Raw genomic sequence first — 24,437 nt, forward strand, 5'->3', positions numbered from 1 at the left:
AGAAATATCGCTATTGGCGAAATGCTGCCAAAATGCCAATCACTGATATATTTGGATAGCTAGTAGTGATGAACGATATTTCACTATCGGTGATTGCATCGCCGCTATCACTGTTAAGGCCTCCTGCGATTTACAACGAAATTGACCGAATTTTTGTATGTGAGCGTGTCGGGTATTTGACGCTTGCCCCGCGACTATCAAATAAAAAGCCATCAATCAACATTTGCATTGAGAAACCGTAACGTTCGGACGTGAATACGTCGTCATCGGATGATGATTTTTTTTACTTGCAACTACAGCAGTTTTATTAAATAATAAAAAAATTTATAAAAATTGTATTAAATAATAACAAAAACTTTACATTCCATAAAGCTGGTAAACATTGATAATTTTCAATAAATTTTAATATGAATTGCTGTTCTTCCGCGCACTTGTTCATTTTGAATGTCGACACAAACTAAATACAACACTGCTGTTTTGTCAATCACACCCCGCGACTGTCAAATAAGCAAGCGTCAAATGAAAAAATCAAAAATTTTTGATTTTCATCAACGTGTATCCGACAACAAATACGTGTGTCACGAAGCAGATCACAAGAAAGTAAAAATTCCATAAAAAACGCTCAAGAAATGCTCAAGAAAATTCCTTGTGGTAAATCTTCTTGAGGTAGTACGCAGTTTACAAGAAATTTAGTACGCTACTTTACTACTATTTTTCCATCAAATTTGCATACGGCAACACCGGTTTCCGCAAGAAATATGTCAAGTGCCATATATTTCTTAAAGAAAAAAGGTAAACAAACTGGAAAAATTAGGTAAGCACATGGTTTTTTAATTTTTCTGCAATAAATAATTATTATTTTATTTCAGAAATGGAAATAACAATAGCTGCAGCACCAAAACGCAAAAAGCGCATAGTGAATTTCACGGCGGAGGAGAAACGGGCACTTATAAGGGAAGTGACATTCCTTACATTTCTTTTGTTTATGTGCTCTTCTTCTTGCTTGTTTCACTATTCACCGTGGATTTTTAAACGTCAAAATTACTTCCATACTACTATTTTTCACGCAAGAAAAAAGGCTAAATTTTTCTTGAGCAATTACTTGTGATCTGCGTACCGCTCTTGAAGGAAAATCGCCAGTCACTGATATTTGGATATTTGGATAGCAATAGCTATCACTATAGATATTTTTCATTCGCGGCGATGCAATCACCGATAGTGAAATATCGTTCCATCACTAATGCATAAGCTTGTGTTAAACTCATCTAAATGAAAAACTGCTTATGTGTTGAGGCCTTCACACATTGGAGTTCTACCAGAACGTTAAAGCGAAGCTTGCGCACAAGATATTTTTTCATTTAAATAAACAATTCTTCCTTACTATACATATGTAGCTACATATTTATGGTACATACGTATGAGTTTAGTAAAGCACAAAACGCTGTAAAGTTTTAATAAAAAGTATGAAATATTTGAAAGTGTAAATGGCTGATGATGAAAAATTTTTATTTTTAGCAAAAGATGAATTTTAATTTAAAAATATTCGCACATATGGTACATTGGGACTTTAATGCTGAAGAGAAGTCCATATGTACATAATACATGTACCATTTGCATATGGGATTGAAGGAGATATGCACTTGCAATAAACACTAACCAATTCCAAGTTTATCTGGTGCAATATGTTCAACTCAAAAAGTCGGTATTCCGCGTGCAACTAAATCTCCGGTATAATTAATACAGACAAGTAATTCAGATAATAAACATAACATGTGTACATATAGTGAAAACTTGAGCGCATAAGGCAAGTGAATATCTTAGCCTTTGAACATTTAACGTTTTTTGACACCGATACGTCTACCGGCCGGCCAAAATATGTCCACCCGATCAATCCACAACGCAGCACATTAACATTCATACATACATAGATACAATATATGTACATACATTTGTTATCCACAATGTACAGCAGAAGTTATGCATACAAAATTGTTATGTACGAACACAGGCGTAAATGAGGTGATTTGTGTGTGAGCGCCCCACTGAAGAGTTTCGTTAACTTAATGTGAAAATGTGCTAAGTCACTTTTTTTTTGAAAAGTTTATTTTAATGCAGTTTTCAAACTGAATTCAAAATACACCGATCAAAAAAAAAAAAAAAATTTTAATTGATATAAACAACGTGACATGAGGACGGACAAGGCGACACCTGTTTCGATTATACCTTGTAAATCTCTTCAAAGCTTTTTTCTCCCGGGAGTGGGATTTGAATCCGCACTCCTACGATGGTTGAAGTGTTACAAACGCATTCAGCCACGTCATGCCTTAGTTGTTGTAACGTTTTTCCCAATTGCCTATATTATTCTTTTTGCACACTACATACTTCGTATGTAATTATGTGTTAAAGTTATGCTTGTTGGTAAGGCGGTTTCAAAGAAACTGGTATTGTTGCTGTTTTTGTTCTATTTATAGAACTGCAATGAATTAACCAATGTTGTCTATTTGTATGTGTTAATCGGGGATTGTCCGTATTGCTTTAAATGTATTAAAACTAAGTCAACCTGTCAATAATATCAATCAATCTGAATTACTAGTCATTTCTTTGTGCGCGCATTTTATTTATTTATTTAATTCATTCAGTCTAAAAGTACATGCTTTGTTTTTGTTGTTGTGTTAACGATAAAGACACACCCCGAAGGCTTTAGGGAGTGTTACCGATGTTGATGGTCCTTTGCCGGATATAGATCCGGTACGTTCCGGTAACAAAGCACTATTAAGGTACTAGGTATAAGCTGTTATTAAAATTAATAACACTACTGAATCGATTTGCTAGATGTATATTAATAGTTATAGGTTCATTCATAGCATAATTAGTTTTATGAGTTATTTCTATAAATAATCTATTATGCCCAAGATCGCGCAGTGGAATATATGGAATGAACAAATTAGATAAATCAGAGCGATTCGTGCTAAAGTTTAATACATTATAGGCAAGCATGAGTGAGATAAAAGTTCTTCTGTCATGCAAAGCATGAAGATCAAGCCATTTGTGCCTGCTGGGATATGATGGGAGGCCGTCTGTCCAGTGAATCATACGTAAAGCAATTTTTGTAAAAAAATTTTGAACTTTCTCAATTTTATAGGAGTTAGATTCATTGAAAGAAATCCATTTTATTGAGCAATAGTCAAGGCCCCTTCTGACTAAGGATATATAAAGTGCCTTCAAAGGCATAGGGTCCTTAAAGTCACTGGTGTTACGTCTACTGAACCCAAGCATTGCAAAAAATTTTGAAACAATGAATTCAATGTGACTAGAAAAAAAGAGTTTGGAGTCAAAGATCACATCCAAGTCTTTACTCTTTTGACAACGATTAAGAGATTTAGCATTTAGTGTGTAGATAAAGTATGCGGCAGTTGTCTTTATGGAATAAGACATTTGTTTGAATTTAAAAATAAGTTATTGTCTGCGCACCATCCGGCAAAAGAGTCCAGTCAGAACCGTTAGAAGTAGTTTGACAAAAAAATAGTATTTTTTGTGAAATATATATATATTAGTACGGAAATTGTGCTAAGTCATAAAATAGCTGGTGGGTTAGCATATATGATTTTTATTTATCTTTTTCAAAGCTTCTACACTCAAAGATATTGAACTAAGATATCATCATTCACAGTTTTGAAAAAAGGTTATTTCAAAAATTATTAATTTTTTTCGTCTCCTGTAAAATTCGTAAAAAGTGACTTAGCACATTTCCACATTAAGCTAAAGATATATGTATGCATGTATTTCTTTCGGCCATTATTCGAGAGTGAAACTCTTTATAAACTCAGAGCACAGACGCAAGCAAGACTTAAGATAAAAACTAAGAAAAACTTAAGTGTTTATTATTCAAATATATCGACCATAGGATTAATATTGTACACAAACATAAGCAATTTATCCGACGAAATTTTGAAAACATCAACTAGCAGCTGTGTATGCACACGTACACACATAGCTACTTGTATGGAAGTAAACATATATTGGCGGCAAAAATGGGTTACGATGATGTGATTATTCAATTGGGAGATTTCGGTAAATATCAACGGCTAATATTTTTCCTACTCTGTTTGACTGCGATTTCCTGCGCCTTTCACAAAATGTCACGTGCTTTCATCTTTGCTAAACCGAACTTCCGCTGTCAACTTCCGTTTGAGAATGTAATAACAAACTATCGATATCTCGTTAATATTAGCGCGAAACATCAAAACATCGATAACTTTGAATTGCCGGCTTACCTGTGGCGTATCTCGTATCCTTCGAACACAACTGACCCCAAAGCGGGCCGCTATGAGTCATGCAAGCATTTTAATATTAATTATACGCTGCTTTATAATTTGTTGGGAAAAAATACCGATTCATTGAATAAGAGCAGTTTATTTTTATTAACAACAAACTTAACTTTTTCTAATGGCACTTTACCGTGTACTAACTACATTTATGACAATTCTAAGATTAAAAACAGCGCTGTAACCGAATGGAATATGGTATGTGATCGGAGTTTTTTAGTTGCTACCAGTGATGCTGTATTCATGTTGGGCGTATTGGTTGGCAGCATCGGTTTTGGACAATTGTCAGATAAGTGCGGGCGACGGCCAGTCTTCTTCATCTCGTTACTAACACAGGTCACTTTTGGTATATTGGCAGGTATTGCACCAGACTATCTAACATACACGATAGTACGTTTTATAATTGGCGCTACCACATCGGGTGTCTTTCTTGTGGCCTATGTAATTGCGATGGAAATGGTCGGTCCAAAAAAACGTCTCTACGCGGGCATGTTTCTTATGATGTTCTTCTCGACGGGTTTCATGCTAACAGGGGCATTCGGTTATTTTATACACGAGTGGCGTACATTTCAAATAGCCATATCACTGCCGGGTCTCGTATTTCTTGGCTACTATTGGATCATACCCGAATCGGTGCGTTGGTTAATTTCGAATAATCGTAGAGAAGATGCTATTGCAAACATTAAGAAGGCTGCACGATTTAATAATGTGGATTTAGATACGGAAACAATCGATCAGCTTTTAAATGATAACAAGGACATTATAATAAAGGCTAAAGAAACGGATGACGTTACATCAATTGCAGTTACGAAGCCTGTCTCGGTATTTGATTTAATGCGCTATCCAAACTTGCGTCGAAAATCACTTTTAATATTTTTTGATTGGTTCGTGAATAGCGGCACCTATTATGGCCTATCATGGAATACAAACGCATTAGGAGAAAATATGTTATTCAATTTTGTTATTTCCGGTGCTGTAGAAATTCCAGCATTTACGTTCCTAATTTTTACCCTGAATCGTTGGGGCAGACGCAACATACTTTGCGGTTGTATGTTGGTGGCTGGTTGCGCATTAATTCTTACAATTACGGTGCCTCAGAATGCCAACTGGCTTATGGTTCTATTGGCTATGGTAGGGAAGTTAGCAATCACCGCCTCGTATGGTACTGTTTACATTTTTTCGGCCGAACAATTTCCGACAGTTATAAGAAATGTTGGATTAGGCGCATCTTCAATGGTGGCACGTATTGGCGGCATATTGGCGCCTTTCATTAATATGCTAGGTAACTATTGGCATCCGCTACCGCTTATTATGTTTGGTAGTGCTGCATTTATGGGTGGTATTTTATCATTGCTGTTGCCGGAAACTCTCAACAAGCCAACACTTGAAACAATAGCTGATGGCGAAAATTTCGGAAGACGAGTAACCACAACTTCGAGTGAGACGAATAAGGAAATGTCTGCACTGCATAGAGATGATAGTATACCTTTGAATGGTAATTTCAATACTTAATCACGATTAATCATGAATCTATGTAAATATATTTACTACTCAACGGCGCATAGTCATAGTCAAAATAAAATAGGTTTCAAATTTAGTTGCAGCTTTTTGACATAATTTTCTATGAGCTATCTGTCAAAAAAGCTGAAACTAAATTTAAAACCTATTTTATTTTGACTATGACTATGTGCCAAAGTGTTTTGTTAAATAATTAAGAATCGCTTTATCCAAATCTGGTTAACAATGATCTGCTAATAATACTACAACAATTTATGGGTAACTATTTACAGGCGGAATAATTTCAACAATGTACGGGAAATCTATACCCACAAAACCATTTTGCACCTTTCGCTCAAATGCCTTTGCTATGGTTATATTAAATTTCCAACATTTTGCCGAGTGTTTCTAAAAAAAGTGAAAGAGAGGGTCAAAAAATATACTTTATAGCTCAGTAAGTTGTAAGAGTAGATAGAAATATGCATAATAAAAATACTCACCAGGTTTAACGGTTTCTGATATTATAGACGTTTTTCCGCAATTATAATAATTCCAATTTTTTATTATTATTTTTTTTTTTTCAAGCAAAAACAAATCCTAATGTTTTACTCTGTTAATTTTTTGATATTTGATTTCCTTTTGCACTGAGATTTATTTTTAAATATTGTAACGAATTTAGGGAAACTCCACTTATTTTACACCTTCTACCAACGTTCGTGTCGCTAAATTGTTGAATAAATAACACCAATATTCAAAAATTCAAAATGGTCTTAATTAAACTACTTTGAAAGAACTTCACAATAACACTTATACTTCGCAACCAGTAGCGCGCTTAAATCAAAACTGAAAACTGATTACTCAGCTTACGCTGTTTTTATACCCTCCGCTACTAAAGTCTAGACTTTTCGCTTTCTAGAACTGCTGTACATATCTCCTGCTTAGTAATTAGCTATATACATGTATATTTGTTGTTTATGCGTTTCTTATAGTCATATTTTTTTATTTTTTTTATTTTTTACGAGGAAGCATCGAAAGATTCTTATAGTCATATGCGTGTGTATGTGTGAGCAACTCTTCGGCTGATGACTACAATATACGCGTAATATCTCTTCGCTGCCTTATATAAATGGGTGTAAATGATGATTGATGTGTTTACGTAAACAGTGTGACTCGCTTTATTGTTTTTGTGTTGGGAGTTTATTACTAGTGATGGTAATATTCGTCACACTACCCTCCACCTAAGTCTGATCGTCCCGATCAGACAAATCTCTCGATTCAACCGCTGCTAGCCTTTCCAACTGAACCACCCTTCTATTTCGTGGCATCACTGATCCTCTTCACAACTTTGTACGGGCCTTCCCAACTGCACCAAAATGTGGATGGAACACCTTTCCGCCGGTGGGAGTTGTATAGCAGTACCAAATCTCCCTCCAGGAAACTTTGCGAAATATTGTTCTCGTCGTACCTGTGTTTTATCCTACTACTCACTATCCTGGACCGTTCCCTTACACTCTGTTGTTTGGCCAATGAACTACTTCCCAGAGCTTGATCTTGACGAATTGACTTTGCATCAACAGCATCGTCTTGACGGTTCACAACAATAGTGCGCCCTGGCTTGAAACCACCCGTGTATTCTTTCTGGGAAATTCTTTCGTTCGTTTTAGTGCGTCCATTAGGGTTTGTGAATGCCAGTGTTTCTCTCGCAGGTACCTTGGGTTTTGATTTGTTTGGCCCATTCGTTCCATCAACCTTTGCCCGATCTACTTTCCTTGACTTTTGTGGTCTCTGTCGAACCTCCTCCACCAGCACTCGCTTACTGCTGAACCCTTTTTTCAAACTGAAGTTAAGTGGCACATCCTTGTTCTTATAGCGCATAATCCTTCTCTGCATATCGTTCTTGATGTTATGGTCAACTAAGAAGTCCACTCCCAATATGACTTCATCAACGATCTCCGCCACAACAAATTTGTGTGGAACCGTGACTTTTCCAATTAAGACATCACATACCACTTCTCCTTGGACTTGGTTATATTCGCCAGTGACCGTACGCAATCTTGCTCCAGGTAACGGTTTAACTCTCCTGATGACCAAATCAGATCGGATTAAGGAATGAGATGCTCCCCTATCTACAATCAATGCACGCTCCTCGCCATCCACATTTCCTTTGACGGTAAGACTGCTCAATTTTCTTCCAATTTGCGAGATAGATATCACAGGGCATTCAATAGCTGGGACAAGTTCTCGATCTTTAGATCTGACCCGCTCTTGCTTATCTCATCCAGCTTTGCGTTTACGACCAGCCAAGTTGGAGGACCGGTGCTGAAATAACGTGCAATGTGACCTGGCTTCCCGCATTTGAAGCATTTGATAACTCTTTCACTCCGCTTTTGCGATCCTTTCAGTGCCTCCAATATTGTGTTCAGCCAGTCTGTCCTTTCTTGAGATACCGTTTCTGTCAATGTACGTTTTGGGTTTGCATATGTCGCACGCTTCCTTTCGATATCCCGTATTCCATTACTAAAGCTGTGGATTTTTACCCTTTCGGTGCATTCCACGGGTGCGTCCGCATTCGCTAAATGTGCCAGACTTTCAACATCCGACGCCAACTCTTGCAATGTTTCACCAGGCCGTATCCCCTCTCTAGTGCGCCCATAAATGCTTCATAACTGTTCCGTTCGTGCTCTGGAATAGTCTGTAAAATCTCAGCAGCAGGTCCTTTCAACGCTACGAACAGTGCAGCAATTTTATCTTCCGCGTCCTAATTGTTCACTGCTGCGGTGTCTTCTCAAACTGTAGTTAAAGACCTGGGAAGGAACAGAACCGTCATAGGATGGTGTCTTTACCTTTGGATTGCTCGCTGAAACTGCTGGGCGATTTAGTTGGCTCTCCAACTCCTTCCTCAGTTGCTGGATCTTCAATTCACTCCACTTTGCCATGTCCTTCTTGTACTCTGCAACTCTGGAATTTATTCAACAATTCCCCTTCTGACACCAATTGTAACGAATTTAGGGAAACTCCACTTATTTTAGCCTTCTACTAACGTTCGTATCGCTAAATTGTTGAATAAATAACTCCAATATTCAATAATGCAAAATGGTCTTCATTAGACTACTTTGAAAGTACTTCCCAATAGCACATATACTTCGCAACCAATAGCGTGCTTAAATCAAAACTGAAAACTGATTACTCAGCTTACGCTGCTTTTATACTCTCCGCTACTAAAGTCTAGACGTTTCGCTTTCTAGAACTGCTATACATATCTCCTGCTTAATAATTAGCTATATACATGTATATTTGTAGTTTATGCGTTTCTCATAGTCATATGCGTGTGTATGTGTGAGCAACTCCTCGGCTGATGACTAAAATTGTGTGCGCGTAATATCTCTTCGTTGCCTTATATAAAAATGTGGCTCGCTTCAATGTTTTTGTGTTGGGAGTTTATTACTAGTGATGGTAATATTCGTCACAGTATTATATTGTGCAAAAACTTCAAAAAAATCATAGCCGAACAGAAGACGGAACGGTTATACCTTGTAAGTAAGGTCTTCTATTCAAAGTATGTTCTCTGATTTTAAACTCCTCATATGTGATTTGTTGTTGTTTTTCATACAAAATTCGCTACATTTGCGCAACATGTTTATTCGCCTATCTAGCTGTTCTTTGACATTTTAAAGTGTTGGTTATGACACAATTGTTCCTCTTAACCTTTTCGGAACATCTTTTTTGCTAATGACTAAAAATATACATATACTAGCAATTTTCTTACTGTTCAATGCTATGGAATGAATCATTAAAAGCAACTTTTCAATTTCTTTTCAAGTGTTTTTTTTTTTCGAATTATGCCATGTGGCATAGAATTTACTTAATGGAAAAAAATTTCTTATACTTTAGTTATGTGGTTTCAAGTACTTTATATTTGAAATATGTAAATTATATATATGTAAATTTGGTCCATTACAAAGTTATAGACCATTCTCTAAATGTCTTGACTTTTACATTTTTTCATGTCGTCAACTATTTCTGTGGGACTGCGCGGAAACCGCGAATACCTATATTTACTGTTTCAATGCAATTTTCGCTTTGCACAGAACCTTCAATTTATCTCAGCAAAAGTTGTCTTCTTAATAAGGGGACGAACTCTGATGTAAAGTTTTTAATTTGCATTGTCATCGATAGCGTACTTGAAATTATTGCGATTCAAATGAAATCGGTTTATTGTCATACTTTGTTGAAACGATGTTATTTCTGTGGCTTTATTCCAGTATATCGTTAATCTTGCAAAGATAGAAAGAGATACAGCACGGGAGCACGATCCGATATATATTTTGAAAACCAGGTGATCAATTCTATTTGTAAATTTGACGTCTATGCAGAAGTTATCACACTTGTCTTATCCACAATGACCTTCATTTTTTGTATCATGTATAACTATCATTTAATGCGATCTTTCTAAAATAGAAAGCATACGGCATTTAATGCGATCTTTCTAAAATAGAAAGCATACGGCTTTCCTGGAGAGGTAAAAACATTCCTAGTAAAGTTTAAGCACATCCTGCTTACATCGTTCCCATATATATTTTAGCGACTTTTTAACTTAATCTGAAATCACTTAGAAAAAACATTGCAAATTTAAAATGACTACAGCAAAGGAATTTTACCAGCTTCGGGGCCTTATCGATAATTCTTCCCGAGTTGCGAATTATTCTAGCACGGTGTAAATAGCGGTCAGCGTTAATCTGACTGGAAGAAAACGACTCTAATAATTTAGAAATATGCTTAAGTAACTTAATTTGATTTGTTAAAATATAATTTTAAAAACTTTTGTTGTGAAAAGTCTTAAGTGATATACACACTTCGCACGTTTTATTGTAAACTGATGTAATGCAAAAGTTTGAGTTTCTGAGGCATTTACTGAATAATTTTTTTTATAGTGAAGTGAATAAATTATATATGAAAAATGCAAAGCAAAAACTAACTAAATTTTTCAAAATATAATTAACATATTTTTTAATAATATGTTGACCTAATAACACTGGTTTACAGCCAAAATGCACAAGAGATGCCATTATGAAATTCCTATGTAAAATCACCCCCTGATTTCGAAAATCAAGGTTATTTTTAATTCTATGGTAACGTTTTTGAAATATTTACGAATAACGATTTTTTCAAAAAAAAAAAAAAAAAAATTGGGTCCACTTAATCATATATATCTCAAGAACGAATTGAGCAATTCCAAAACGGTTTGAAGCTTTAAAAAAGGTTATAAAATTGTCTATAAACTGTGCATATAACACTTTTTGCAGTAGCGTACTTAAGTATTAAATGGATATATTTACTTGAATGCTTATAACTTTTGTATTAGTCCATCGATTTTGTTGAATGAAAGATTATTTTTTTGTAATAAAACAGAGCTTAGAGAGAAAAAACAAATCTGCAAAAATAAAAAAAGTTTTCGAGATCCTTCCTTACAAAATACAAATTTTTTTATATTTTCACAAAAAAAATGGAAAAAATCTGTAATGATTGTTCGTTATCTTTGAATCTGCAGGGCCTAGGAAAAAGTGTTGTATGCACAGTTTATAGAAAATTGCATTACCTTTTAAAAGCTTCAAACCGTTTCGGAATAGCTCAATTCGTTCTTCAGATATATATGATTAAGTGGACCCATTTTTTTTTTTTGGAAAAAAACCGTTATTCGTAAATATCTAAAAAACGTTACCATAGAATTAAAAAGAGGATAAATATAATAAGAGACGTCACTCATTACTTTGTATAATGTTTTCGTTATGGTAGTCGTAGGTTTTTTTTTGGCGAGATATTTATAAATGTCTTCTATACATTTTCGTGGGGTATTTGTGTTTATTTTTCCGACTGTATTTAATTAATTAATTAATTCTCTTTCCAAAAATCATATTTGCATAATATACACGGCATGGATAAATGGGAGACATTATGCATCCATTTTTTTTATTTTCAGCGAGTTACTCGCCACTCGTAGCATACTGGTGGTTCTTATTATATATATCCTCTTTGGTTGTCCCTCAACTTTTCGAAGTATTTCAGTGCCCTTGAAATTAGTCCGAGAATTCAACTATCTAGCAGCAAAATTTTATTTTATCGAACTTCAACTGTAGTTTAAACTCGCACTGAAAACCCCGGCCTAAGTATATGGATGTATGCCCATTAGGCCGGGTCGATTTGTGGGGAGGCAAAAAAATCGCGCATTGCTCTGTGAAAATCATATTCTAGGGATCAAAATAAGAAACTTTTCCGAAGAAACCATACCTCTAAAACGAATTCTGATGTCCCCCAATTTGGGTGGAACTTTTGGGTAGGGGCAAATTTTGAAAAATCCCACTTTGACCCATTTAGAGTGCTCCAATCGGATTGGAGGCCCGACCCACCGATGCCAGTGACACACCCCCTGGAACCCCCTCTGGGGGTTCACCATACAAACATTTAAAAAAATTGCCGGTTTTGCACTTTACATGAAAAAATCAGCGAAATGCCTATGTTTTTTCTTTTTGGAGTTTATTTTTCTCTTTCGAAATTTATTTAGTCAGAACATATGTAAATGAAAAAATGAATTTAACTCTGTAATAGAAAAGAAATTAAAAAAAAATTATTAGAAATTAGCGTTTTTACAACCCTTTTAAAACCAAGGCATCACTGTGATGCATTTGCATGTCGTAAACATAGTTGTGTGGGTTTTTTATTCAACCGTTTTAAAAAATGAAGGTATCACTGTGACACAATTGCAGATCGTAAAATTGCTTGTGTTGTTTTTTTAAGCCACCACAAGACACAGCAGGTAAAATTGAAATTACCATTTCATTCTTATTACCTCGTCTCGTAGACCATATATAACGCAACAGTTTTTGTGAATGCATTAAGTCGTTGTGAGGAACTCAAAGTGTGAAGTGCTAATTTCAGATAAAAAAATATTTCAAAAAAAATAATAAGTGAAGTGACCATTCCAAATCAAAAAGTTTACAATGAACCCACCATCCTCTACACCGCAAGATGAAGCAACTACATCAACAACTATCGAAAACCCAATGAGTCATATACCCAAGCATGATGTTACTGTTTTTGGTGTGTCTACTGATTTAACTGATCTTAATTTACCAACCCATCTGGTTATCTTGAGATATTATTTTTACTTAAGCGAACGTGCTAAAACAGAACAAAAAAAGTTTTCCCATAAATCATTCACTATTCAAGTACAAGATAAGTTGATTGGAATTTGGGAAAAACTTGGTATAAAAATAATGCTGAAAAAAGTGTATTTACTAAATTGAATAAATTGCTTGACAAGTATCAAGAGCAAATCAAGAGAAGAAACAACACCCAACAATTTACAGATTATGTAAAGTCTCTGGAAACAATTTTTTACATTGGAACATGTAAATGCGATTTGAAGGCAGCTCCATGTGCATGCGGCTGGGTTCCCGAACGCCTCAAAGAGTTCATGCACGATCAACATAATCAGAGAAGACTAACAATGGATGCATTTATCATGGAAACTGAAGAGCAAGGAGCAACGTCTATGTCATCAATGCCAACATACCAAGATCGCGATGATTCAACATATGCACCGCCACCGGTTCAAGAAGATATGGATAGAAGCACAAGTTCACAATACACAGAGAGATACGATTGTTTTAACTTTGCCTTGGTATGTGACAGATTTGGTGTACCTGACAGAGTAGCATCAGCATTGGGAACCGCTCTTTTGCAAGATTTTAAATTAAAGATAAGCATGGGATAAATGGATGGATAAATGGAAAGTTCGCAGAGAAAAAGAGAAATGCAGACAAGAAGTGCTTCGCAAACGGTCAGATGGTACCAATTTGTTAGCGTTTGCATTCGATGGCAGAAAAGATACTTTAACGATAGATAAAATTGATGAGAAGTATCATACTAGGATGGTAAAAGAACCTCGTCTTGTTATTTTGAGAGAACCCAATTCTGAATTGATTGGTTACGTAAGACTGGAACATGAAACCGCTGAAGACAAAACAACCAAATTAAATGGTTTTTTCAACGATAAAAATATATCACTGGATGCATTAATTGGAATATGCACTGACGGTGAGCTGTTTAAAATACCATTGCATTTGTTCGTTTACCTTCTACACTTCAACGAACTTCCGTTTCGGCATTTGTTTGAAGCTTTGTATAAATCAACCAGCACTGGACCAAGATCGGCAACCGGTAAACTGAGCCGTCAAATCGAAACTTGTGAAACTCTTCCGGTAAGTTATTGCTATCACTCATTTATTATAATTGTCAACCATTTTTAATTATTTTATTATTATATATTTTCAGGTGCTGGACGGCTTCCAGAAAATTGAGTTGCAAAATATGCCCTCTGCTCCAGAAAAAATTGAATTTTCCACCGATTCGAAGTACTTATACGACATGGCCCATGCAATTTCTATCGGCGTGGTTCCGGTGGATCTGGCTAACATTAAAGCAGGGAAAATTGTACATTCTCGGTGGCTCACCATGGTCGCTAGATTATTGCGATTATATGTGACAACGGAAAATCCAGATGCAAATTTAAGAATTCTGGTTGAATTTATAATTAAATGTTATGTGCCAATGTACTTCAATATCAAGTATTACAGCTCTGTCGTGTAGGGCAGTGCATTATTTTTCAAGTTCATTGGTTGGTCACGATTTCTAGAACCTCGTTTACGCAAAATTGTCAATGAAGTAATTAAAGATAATTCATATTATGCGCATTCGGAAAATATCTTGTTATCAATGTTGTTTGATGATATCAAAGAAAAGCGCGACTGTGCCATCAAGAAAATTCTACGCTATCGAACCGATGTTGACGAGCCAATGGAACTTAGAGTTTATAAAAAACCAGATATAAACTTTAATTGCACAAGTTATACGGAAATGATCAATTTGAATGATATAAATATCGTATCTGAACCACCATTCACGCGAAGTATTCCGTACGATAAATTGAAAGAATAGATATTTAAATCAAGATGATCCACCGTTTAATGATCCAAAAATTCCATCACACATACAAGGAACGGAACGACATGTTCAATTGCTAGCTAGCGTTTTCAAACGGGTTATACCGGAAAATGTAGAGGCTGTTATGGCGACGACATTAGAGAGCCGTGCGAAATTGCCCAGACTTGAAAGTAAAAAAGACCTCAAACAATAATTTTTTTTAGTTTCTTTTCTATAACTCATTTAAATTAATTTTTTCATTTACATATGTTCTGACTAAATAAATTTCTTAAGAGAAAAAATAGATATTATAATAAATAAATAATAAATATTATTATAAATAAATAAATAAACGATGTTACAAATGCGATATATTTTCAATATAAAATTCTATGGCATTTTGCATTTAAAAAATGCTGGAGTACTAATGCTTAACAAAGGGGTCGCCAGTTAAAACACATCCAAAAATGTTGGGAGATGTACCATAGAAGCGTTTTGAACTAAATAACTATCGTCCCAAGGCTGACATTAAAAAGTGTACATATTTCTGTGATGATTTAAAATGAATATAATGTAATTATTTTGTGGCCTTAATAATTTGTTTTCAGACTTAAAGTTAGAATTTATGGGTTGTCGAGTGAAAAAAATATGTTAAATATCGAATGCCCTAGACCAGGGGTCTCCGAAATTCAAACTGTGGCTGTGTGAGTTAAAGCAAAATCATCTTATTGGTAGTGGTTTATTTGTTGATGAAAAATCAATTAAGTTGCAATTCTTGTATATGACCTCTCAAAGCATCCACCTCTGTCTCGAATTTTTCTTCAAACTGCATTATTTTTTCGTCCATGCGCGCTTCGAGTTTCGATGATATAGGTACACGCCTCTTGTGCTTCTAGTTGTATTGTTATGTATTTCTCTTGTTATTTGAGTTGAGTTGTCATATATGGTTTTTGTTCTTCCAGCTGTGATGAAATTTGTGTTTCCTGTGCTTCAATCTTGGCTGTTATGCGCGTCCCCTGGGATTCTAGTTGTGATGACATGTTGGTGGATATTTGTGATAGCATTTCGGACAATTGTGCCGATATTACAGCCAATATCATGCTCAAGGCTGTGTTCGCCATTGTCTGCGGTGTTTCATTTTTCCCCTCCAATTTTTTTGTCTCATCGCCAACAAGATGAAAGACAAGACATACTTTTCTACTTTAATTTCTTCTGATTCCATTGCCTCTCTTGGCCATATCCTTGTTGTCCTCTGGAATTTATTCAACAATTCCTCTTCTGACACCAATTGTAACGAATTTTGGGGAAATTCTGCTTATTTCAAGCCTTCTGCTAACGTTCGATCGTTAAACTGTTGTATAAGTCACCCCAATATACAGTATTGCAAACTGGCCTTTATTTAAATTTTTTTGGGAGTAGTACAATTATACTTCAATATTACGTACTTCACAATAGCTTGTGTTAATCAAACTAATTCGTCATGCTTCAGCTTGCGCTGCTTTTATACTCTCTGTTGCCTCGTCTGCATATTTCTACTAAGTTCTAGAGCTTTCGCCTTCTATAGTAGTTGTATCTCCTACTTAGTAATTTATATATACATGTAAGTAAAAACACTTTAGTTTTCGCATGAAAATATTTATTTTTACGTAGTATGTTACTTTTCTGATAACCAGTTTACAATGAAATTCTGAAATGTTCGACCACTTAAGACAAAGTTGAAGCTCAAGCATATCCCTGCGATATTGTTGGTAGAAACGATGCCGCTATTATTCATTATTCTTTGACTTATGCTGATATTAGTTGTGTTGCTATTTTAGTGCAATAGCAAAACCTGAAGTACCGTAACTTTGTCATTGAATATAGGAATTCTGCTGGTATCGTATTGTTAAAAGTTTTGATCACCTAACCTAGCGGTTATTATTATTTTATTGTTGGGTGATATTTTCCAATCATACGATGTATAAATGTATGTTTTTGGCGATCGTTCCAGAATAACACACCCAGCAGAAGTTTGGATAAAAAAACGACTATGCTAGTTGCTATGTTAACTTAGCAGCGTTGGGGGCTATGTTAACTGATAGATATCTTAACTTGGCTTGTATATTTGTAGCTCATATTTATCTTATAGCCATATGCGGGTGTATGTGTGAGTAACTACTACGGCTGATGATTACATGTGTTTGTGAGTATCTCTTCATTGCCTTGTATGTACTTTACTTACATAATTGGCGCTTAGCCGTCTAAACGGTTATGCCCGTCCAACAAGGCGCGCCAGTCGCTCCTTCGCTCCGCCAACCTGCGCCAATTGGTCATACCAAGGGAGTTTAAATCGTTTTCCACCTGGTCCTTCCAACGGAGTGGGGGCCGCCCTCTACCTCTGCTTCCATAGGCGGGTTCCGATAGAAACACTTTCTTGGCCGGAGCATCATCTTTCATTCGCATAACATGGCCTAGCCAGCGCAGCCGCTGCGTTTCAATTCGCTGGACTATGTTGATGTCTACGTATAGCTCATTATTAAATCTCCTTGGGTACTCGTCATCGCCAACGCGTAGAGGTCCATAAATCTTTCGAAGAACTTTTCTCTCGAGCACTCCCAAAGCCGCTTCATCTGCTGTTGTCATGGCCCATCCTTCTGCCCCATATAGTAGGACGGGTACGATAAGCGACTTGTAGAGTATGATTTTCGTTCGCCGAGAGAGGACTTTACTTTTCAATTGCCTACCTAGTCCAAAGTAGCATTTATTGACAAGATTGATTCTTCGCTGGATTTCAGTGCTGATGTTGTTGCTAGTGTTGATGCTGGTTCCCAAATAAACGAAGTCTTTTACTATTTCGAAATTATGGCTGCCAACAGTAGCGTGGTTGCCAAGGCGCATATGCGCTGACTCTTTGCTCGATGACAGCAGGTACTTCGTTTTGTCCTCATTCACCATCAAACCCATCTTTACGGCTTTTTTTTCCAGTTTGGAGTAAGCAGAACTAACAGTGCGGGTGTTTGGGCCGATGATATCAATGTCATCACCATATGCCTGTAATTGCACGCTTTTATAGTATATTGTTCCAGTGCGGGAAGTTCTGTAGCTAGTATAATTTTCTCCAGCATCAAATTAAAGAAATCGCACGATAGGGGGTCACCCTGTCTGAAACCTCGTTTAGTTTCGAACGGCTCGGAGAGGTCCTTCCCAATTCTGACTGAGCTGATGGTGTTGCTCAACGTCATTTTGCACAGCCGTATAAGTTTTGCGGGGAAACCAAATTCAGACATAGCCGCATATAGGCAGCTCCTTTTCGTGCTGTCTAAGGCTGCTTTAAAATCGACGAAGAGGTGATGTGCGTCGATTCTCTTTTCACGGGTTTTTTTCAAGATTTGGCGCATTGTGAAAATCTGATCGATGGTAGATTTACCAGGTCTGAAGCCGCACTGATAAGGTCCAATCAGCCGGTTCACGGTGGGCTTCAATCTTTCGCACAATACACTTGAAAGGACCTTATATGCGATATTAAGAAGGCTGATTCCACGATAGTTGGTGTATTTTGCAGTATCCCCCTTCTTGTGGACTGGGCAAAGAACACTTAGATTCCAATCGTGGGGCATGCACTCGTCCGCCTATATTTTGCTAAGAAGCTGCTGCATGCGCCTTACCAACTCCTCGCCGCCGTACTTGAATAGCTCCGCAGGCAATCCATCAGCGCCCACAGCCTTGTTGTTTTTCAATCTGGTTATTGCTATTCTAACTTCGTCATAATCGGGCGGGGGGACATATATTCCATCATCATCGATTGCGGGATCGGGTTCGTCATCTCTGCGCGGTGAATCGCTGCCTCCATTTAGGAGAGCAGAGAAGTGTTCCCTCCATAATCTAAGCACTCGCTGGAATCAGTTACAATGTCGCCCTTTTCGTTCCTACAGGAGTTTGCCCCGGTCTTAAAACCTTCCGTCTGTCGCCGTATTTTTTGGTCAAATTTTCGGGCGTTATTCCTGGTGGCTAGCATCGTACCAGTTGTTTTTTCGTGGCCGCCGGTAACCAATTTTTTCCTCGGCGGCAGTACGAAGTGCTTTGGAGATATGCTCCCACTGCTCCTGTATTCCTTCAGGATGAGCTGTGCTCTCAGAGAGCAGGTGTGAGAGTCGAGTTGCGAAATCATTGGCAGTCTGTTGTGATTGAAGCTTTTCGACGTTTAGCTTTCCTTGTCTTTTTTGCTCCTTGGTTTTAGCCGCGCTGAGGCGGGTGCGTACGCAACGAGATAATGGTCCGAGTCGATGTTAGGTCCTCGGTTGGTGCCCACATCTAAAACACTGGAGGCGTGATTGCAAGTATTTCGATCAGGAGACAGCAATGTATCTTGATGTATCTTTTTATGCATGAATCTCATGCTGGATATGACCATGTTTCGAGCACCGGCAAAGTCAATCAGCCTCAATCCGTTAGGAGAAGTTTCATTGTGTAGGCTGAACTTTCCGACTGTAGGGCCAAAAACACGTTCTTTGCCCACCCTGGCGCTAAAGTCGCCAAGCACGACTTTTATATCATGACGGGGGCAGCGCTCGTATGTGCGTTCTAATTGTTCATAAAAAGTGTCTTTCACCTCATCGTCTTTCTCCTCTGTCGGCGCATAGGCGCAGATGAATGATATATTAAAAAATTTTGCTTTTATTCGTATAGCGGCGAGACGCTCGTCCACAGGCGTGAACGCCAGAACTTGGCGACAAAGTCTTTCTCCCACCACGAATCCGACGCCGAAACTGCGCTTATTCGTATGGCCACTCCAATAGATGTCACAATTTTTGACCTTCTTTCTTCCTTGCTTCGTCCAACGCATTTCTTGGATGGCGGTGATGTCAGATTTTGCTTTGACGAGGACATCAACCAGCCGGGCATCTGCACCAATCCCATTCAGGGAGCGGATGTTCCAGGTGCATGCCCTCAATTCATTGTCCTTCAAACGTTTGCCATGGTCGTCATCAATAGAGAGTGTATTTATCCGAGGCTTGTTGGTATATTTCATTGGAGTATGGTTTTACGTAGCGGTTCCCAAGCCCAGCGCACAACCCGCTCAGCGGGGATGAAAATATTACTTGCACGTTTATATAGCGAGCCGCTTGCTCCAAGACAGACGCCCGCTTGCAGCCGCACCTAGAGGTGTACAGACGCTGCCGATGAGATCTCCCCGGCTAGCCCTTAAACCGATTATGTCAGAGTGGCCTAGCCAGGTTGTCGCCTTCTCACATTAGCTCACCGCTAAACGGATTGGCCGCAAGCGACCGGCTGTAGTGAGCTGCTTGAACCGCATGCAAAAGAATCGCTCTGGCCATTCCCAGGTGAATGGCGGTCAGAAGCTTTCCCCACTTTCATGGACTTCTACACACGGCTCCACCCGCCTTGTATGTATGTGTGTAAATTATGATTGATTTGTTCATGTACACAAGAGCGGCAGCTTGCTTTATTGTTGTTGTGTCTTTATTTACTAACAGCTTAGTGATGCTAAAATTCGCCACAATCACCCCTATTCTGCATTTCGGTTACGTTCCCGTTCTACGCTCCGCTTTAATCGAAGTTGTGTATTCTGCATTACGACGGAATCGTAACGAGAAGAGGAAGGGCAAATGATTTTTCGAAATCACTTAAAAACGTTTATATTTTATTATCCACGCCATTTTGTACAAAAAAAGCAACAGAATATATTTCCGCAGTGTTATATTTTTTTTTTGAGTGAAGTGCTTTCATAATTGTAAGTTCGTTTTTGTCGTTGTTTTGGCCAATTCTCTGCCGTGGCCACAAAGTTTTGTTAAAACTGATTCCTGCACTAATATAGTTGACATTTTCTGAATTTTATGGATGCTAAATTCATTGCACTGGCCTAAAATACTTTATAAAGGTTTATTTATTCTCTCCGTAAGGATTGTTTGCGTTTTCGCTTCACCTTCCTCTACTCCGGCAGCTTGCTTTGGCATATAACTGGACCCAACGAACAGAGACAAATTATAATGGAATCAATAGCCGCGGCATTATTTGTGGAGTTGGAAAGCAACGCATACGAAAATGGACAGGCGAGAATGGAAAGGCAAATATTGCGAGATTTGTGTAATCCATTTGAGATGAGTGACGAATTATAAGAAATTGAACTTAAAAGTGGTAAAGTTTAATTTATTTTCTTTTTTAAGTTCAAAAAAACTTTCGACTTAACAAGGATGCTTTCAAGTATGTGTTCGATACTTTTGCGGGGCAAATACGTCCAAAGACTTCGACATCGACATGTTGTTTTTCAAGCCTTTTACGTTTTTTAACAAGTTTTACTTACATTTTTGTTAAAATTCTGTTATAAATTAATAAAAAAGGAAAAGAAAATATTTTTCCGCCAACTAATTTGCAACTTAGAAAAACGGAACTACGATAGAAATGCAGAATACACAAAATCGAACGATTCGAAGTTTAATCGAAAGAGATTGGAACACAGAATACCAAAATTGCCAAATCGAAAAAATTCTAATCCAAGTCGAAATGCAGAATAGGGCTGAATATTATATATATGTATATTGTAGGAATTTGGTTTAAATAATCAGGGCTATCATGGAATCCAATTGTTGTCGGAATCGGATTTAAAAACGACAAAAAAATTCTTTGGTGTCATGAAATCCAATGTTATCGGTTTAATGTTCGAATTGGAATTAGTGTCGGTTTTAAGCTGGAGACATTGGTGCTTTATCGGTAACCGTATCGGTAACCTTATAACAGCTGATTCGACCAATCTTATGAGAATCAATGCAATCGATTATTGGTGCCGCTAAGGTCGTAACCGTATCGTAGCCAACCAATTGGGTTTTGGTTTACCGTCGTAACGATAAACAGCTGATTACGTTAGGGATACGGATACAGCGATACGACATACGGCACCAATGACTCCAGCTTTAGGTGTCACAGAATCCAATAGTATCGATTTTACTATCGGAAACAAACCAATCAGTTAACTGCCGTTGGATTTAATTTTTTCATAGTTGTTTTTCTCTTGCAGTTGAGTATTTTATAAAAATGTAAGTAAATAAAGGTTTATTTTATAAAAATAAATGTAAATTTACATATATTTTCATTCTTAATAGGGGAAAGCATAAAAATTCAATGCAAAACAGTATTTTGATTGAATTTATGGAGAAATATCCAGATATTTCGAAAGGCTTCACAAAGCGGGATAAGCCAACTGCTGACGATCTTTGGCAACAGTTAGTTACGTCACTAAACAGTGCCGGTCCACCACAAAAGGATTTGAATGGGTGGAGAAAGGTAAAACATAGTTGGTACTTAAACGTAATGTAATATAACTTTAAATTGATCCGTTTCCTGTATACTTATAGACATGGACTGAGTGGAAAAGTCACATAAAAAGAAAGCTCGCACAAAATTAAACCGAGTCCCGAGCAACTGGTGGAGGACCCTTCATCAAGCACCAACTTTCTCAAACGAAAGGGACAATAGTGCGCATTTGTGGCATGACAAAGTCTGTGGAAGGTGTAGCTGGCAATGAACTTGACCCCAACGAAAGTGAGGATGAATTACCATCCACGTCTACGAAGCGGCCAATGTCTCCAGTTACCAGCACTCCTAAAAGGCAACGGACTGAAAGTACGGGGGAGCGATTAAAAAAATTTTTAGATGAAGACAACGAGAGAAAGCTCGAAATAAATGAGAAATTAGACGAGCTAATAAAAATTGAAAAGGAAAATGCCAGCAGCAACAGGCGGGTGTACAGAGCCATAGAAAAAGGCAACGAATGTGTGGCTAACTCTGTAACTGCGCTGAAGGATGAATTTGCCCGTAATAGTGCAGGTATTTTGCGAGCGTTACAGGAAAAAAATGAGATCAAAAAGCACCAACTCGAGCTCCAAAAGTTTGATTTCGAAAAACAGAAAAAATAATAATTATCCAAAGTGTTGGTTGTGACTGTAGTACCTTATTCGTACCTTACTAAATTAAATGTATTACCTCTTAAATATTCCTTATTTAATCAATTAGAAAGCGTTGAATGGATGATATTTTTGTTTTAATGAATATATATTTGGTTTTGTTTTAGTTAATATATATACTTATATATCCATTTTTCTATTAAATAAAGAAATACATTTTTTTTGTGTTTAATAAAAATTTTAAACGTGTATATGCACCTATCAAGCATTGCATATTTTTACTATAAACTGTTTGCTATTTCATCCCTGATTATTTTGCCTTTACTCTGCAGTGTAGCGCTAGGTGGAGATTCAACATTTTCCTCGATATTATTTGATGGTAAAGTAATGATGTCTTCGTTATATTCCTCCTTGTAGCTTCTGCAGATGTTATGAAGCGCACAACAGACGTTTACAATTTTCACCACTTTTTCTGGCCTGTAGGGCAACGTGCCTAATAACAATCGAAATCTGCCTTTTAGCACTCCTATTGTTCGCTCTACAATATTTCGACCTGATGAATGTTCTAAATTAAATTTATATTCTTTGGAGTTGTAGCTCGGATCTCTGTATGGTGTCAATAAAAAAGGTTAAAAGCCATATCCACAATCTCCTAATTTAGATGTCCGGTCACCTGACTCATACTTCCTAAGGAAATGTTTTCTGGCGCTACTAACGTTCCATACGAAAGATCGTGGTTAGAGCCGGGATACCGTGCATAGACCGTTCGAATTTTCATATCAGCATCACAAATTTAAATGCACATAGTTATACAATCCAGTTTTATAAGCAAAATAAAATTAGAATTAAAGAATACTTACAATCATGGCATTCATACTGAAGTATCCCTTTCGATTATAGAATAAATGTTCGTCAGTACTCGGCTTGATGATTTTTATTTGTCCCGTCAATGCAACCAATTATGGAGGGAATTTTGTACCTTGAATAAAAATAGTCCCTTGATCTGCGTTGTTCGTTACCGTCCATTTCTAATTTCACCCACTGTGGGCAAACTAATTTATTCATAACGTTGAGCACATCATCTAAAATCGTTGATACCGTGCTTCTACCCACACTTATGCTAGACTCCTTGCCAACTGATATTTGATAGGATCCTACAGCTAAAAATCGTAACGTAGCTGCTAGTTGCAGCACTCGCAGAACTTTCGAACGAGTTAAATGTCCTTCAATGGTGTCCAATACCATTCGGAAAACCTCTTTGTTTATGCGATAGTATGCAATGAAACTGCAAGTACACTATAAATATTTCGAAACGCACATTAAGGAATATTTTTACTTACGCTGTTTCTGGCAGCTCCAATGGATTGCTGCGATCTCTCAAAATTTTTCTTTTGACCTTCTCACAACTTTCATCTTCCAATAACATAAATGCTACAACTGCTGATGCCATTTTGCACCCAATAAATTTGTTTATTTCTGTTTAAATGCACAAAACAATTAATTTTACAAAATTTTGCCAAAAAAATTAACATCAAAATTGCCGATGCACCGATAACACTGCAAATCAGCTGATTCGAACATCGCTTTTATTTATGACGATAACTGTTTTCTGTGAACTGGGCGAAATCGGCTGAAGCCACGCCCAGTATAAAAAATGACCGAAATCCGGCTATAACCACTCCCACTTTTTCGATATCGAAAATTACGAAAAATGAAAAAATAGCCATAATTCTATACC

At 37.1% G+C, this 24,437-nt stretch overlaps 1 protein-coding gene and 1 long non-coding RNA gene across 4 annotated transcripts; one reads left to right on the forward strand and one right to left on the reverse strand.

Annotated features, from left to right (window-relative positions):
• The first annotated feature begins 1,328 nt into the window (after window positions 1-1,328).
• LOC137238503 (organic cation transporter protein-like) lies at window positions 1,329-5,876 on the forward strand. Of its 3 annotated transcripts, XM_067763580.1 has the most exons (4): window positions 1,329-1,461; window positions 1,516-1,554; window positions 1,668-2,019; window positions 3,828-5,876. In XM_067763580.1, exon 4 carries the CDS (start codon window positions 3,975-3,977, stop codon window positions 5,835-5,837), a length of 1,863 nt encoding a protein of 620 aa, XP_067619681.1. In that variant the 5' UTR covers window positions 1,329-1,461; window positions 1,516-1,554; window positions 1,668-2,019; window positions 3,828-3,974; the 3' UTR covers window positions 5,838-5,876. The 3 variants fall into 3 exon arrangements, with proteins under 3 accessions (XP_067619681.1, XP_067619682.1, XP_067619680.1); XM_067763581.1 differs by lacking the exon at window positions 1,516-1,554; XM_067763579.1 differs by having other exon boundaries at window positions 1,329-2,030.
• A 17,050-nt stretch (window positions 5,877-22,926) lies between these two features.
• Window positions 22,927-24,215, reverse strand: LOC137245662 (uncharacterized). The gene is made up of 3 exons (XR_010951377.1): window positions 24,040-24,215; window positions 23,560-23,984; window positions 22,927-23,407 (listed from the first exon to the last, which is right to left on the reverse strand). It is a non-coding gene; the product is annotated as an uncharacterized lncRNA (long non-coding RNA).
• Window positions 24,216-24,437: the final 222 nt, after the last annotated feature.

The sequence above is a fragment of the Eurosta solidaginis genome, chromosome 1, assembly GCF_040869045.1.
Source record: "Eurosta solidaginis isolate ZX-2024a chromosome 1, ASM4086904v1, whole genome shotgun sequence".
In the NCBI taxonomy this organism is placed as follows: Eukaryota; Metazoa; Arthropoda; class Insecta; order Diptera; family Tephritidae; genus Eurosta; species Eurosta solidaginis.

What these genes read in the sequence shown, in the direction of transcription:
- LOC137238503 (XM_067763579.1), top strand. Translation starts at nt 3,975, where the DNA reads ATGCACACGTACACACATAGCTACTTGTATGGAAGTAAACATATATTG.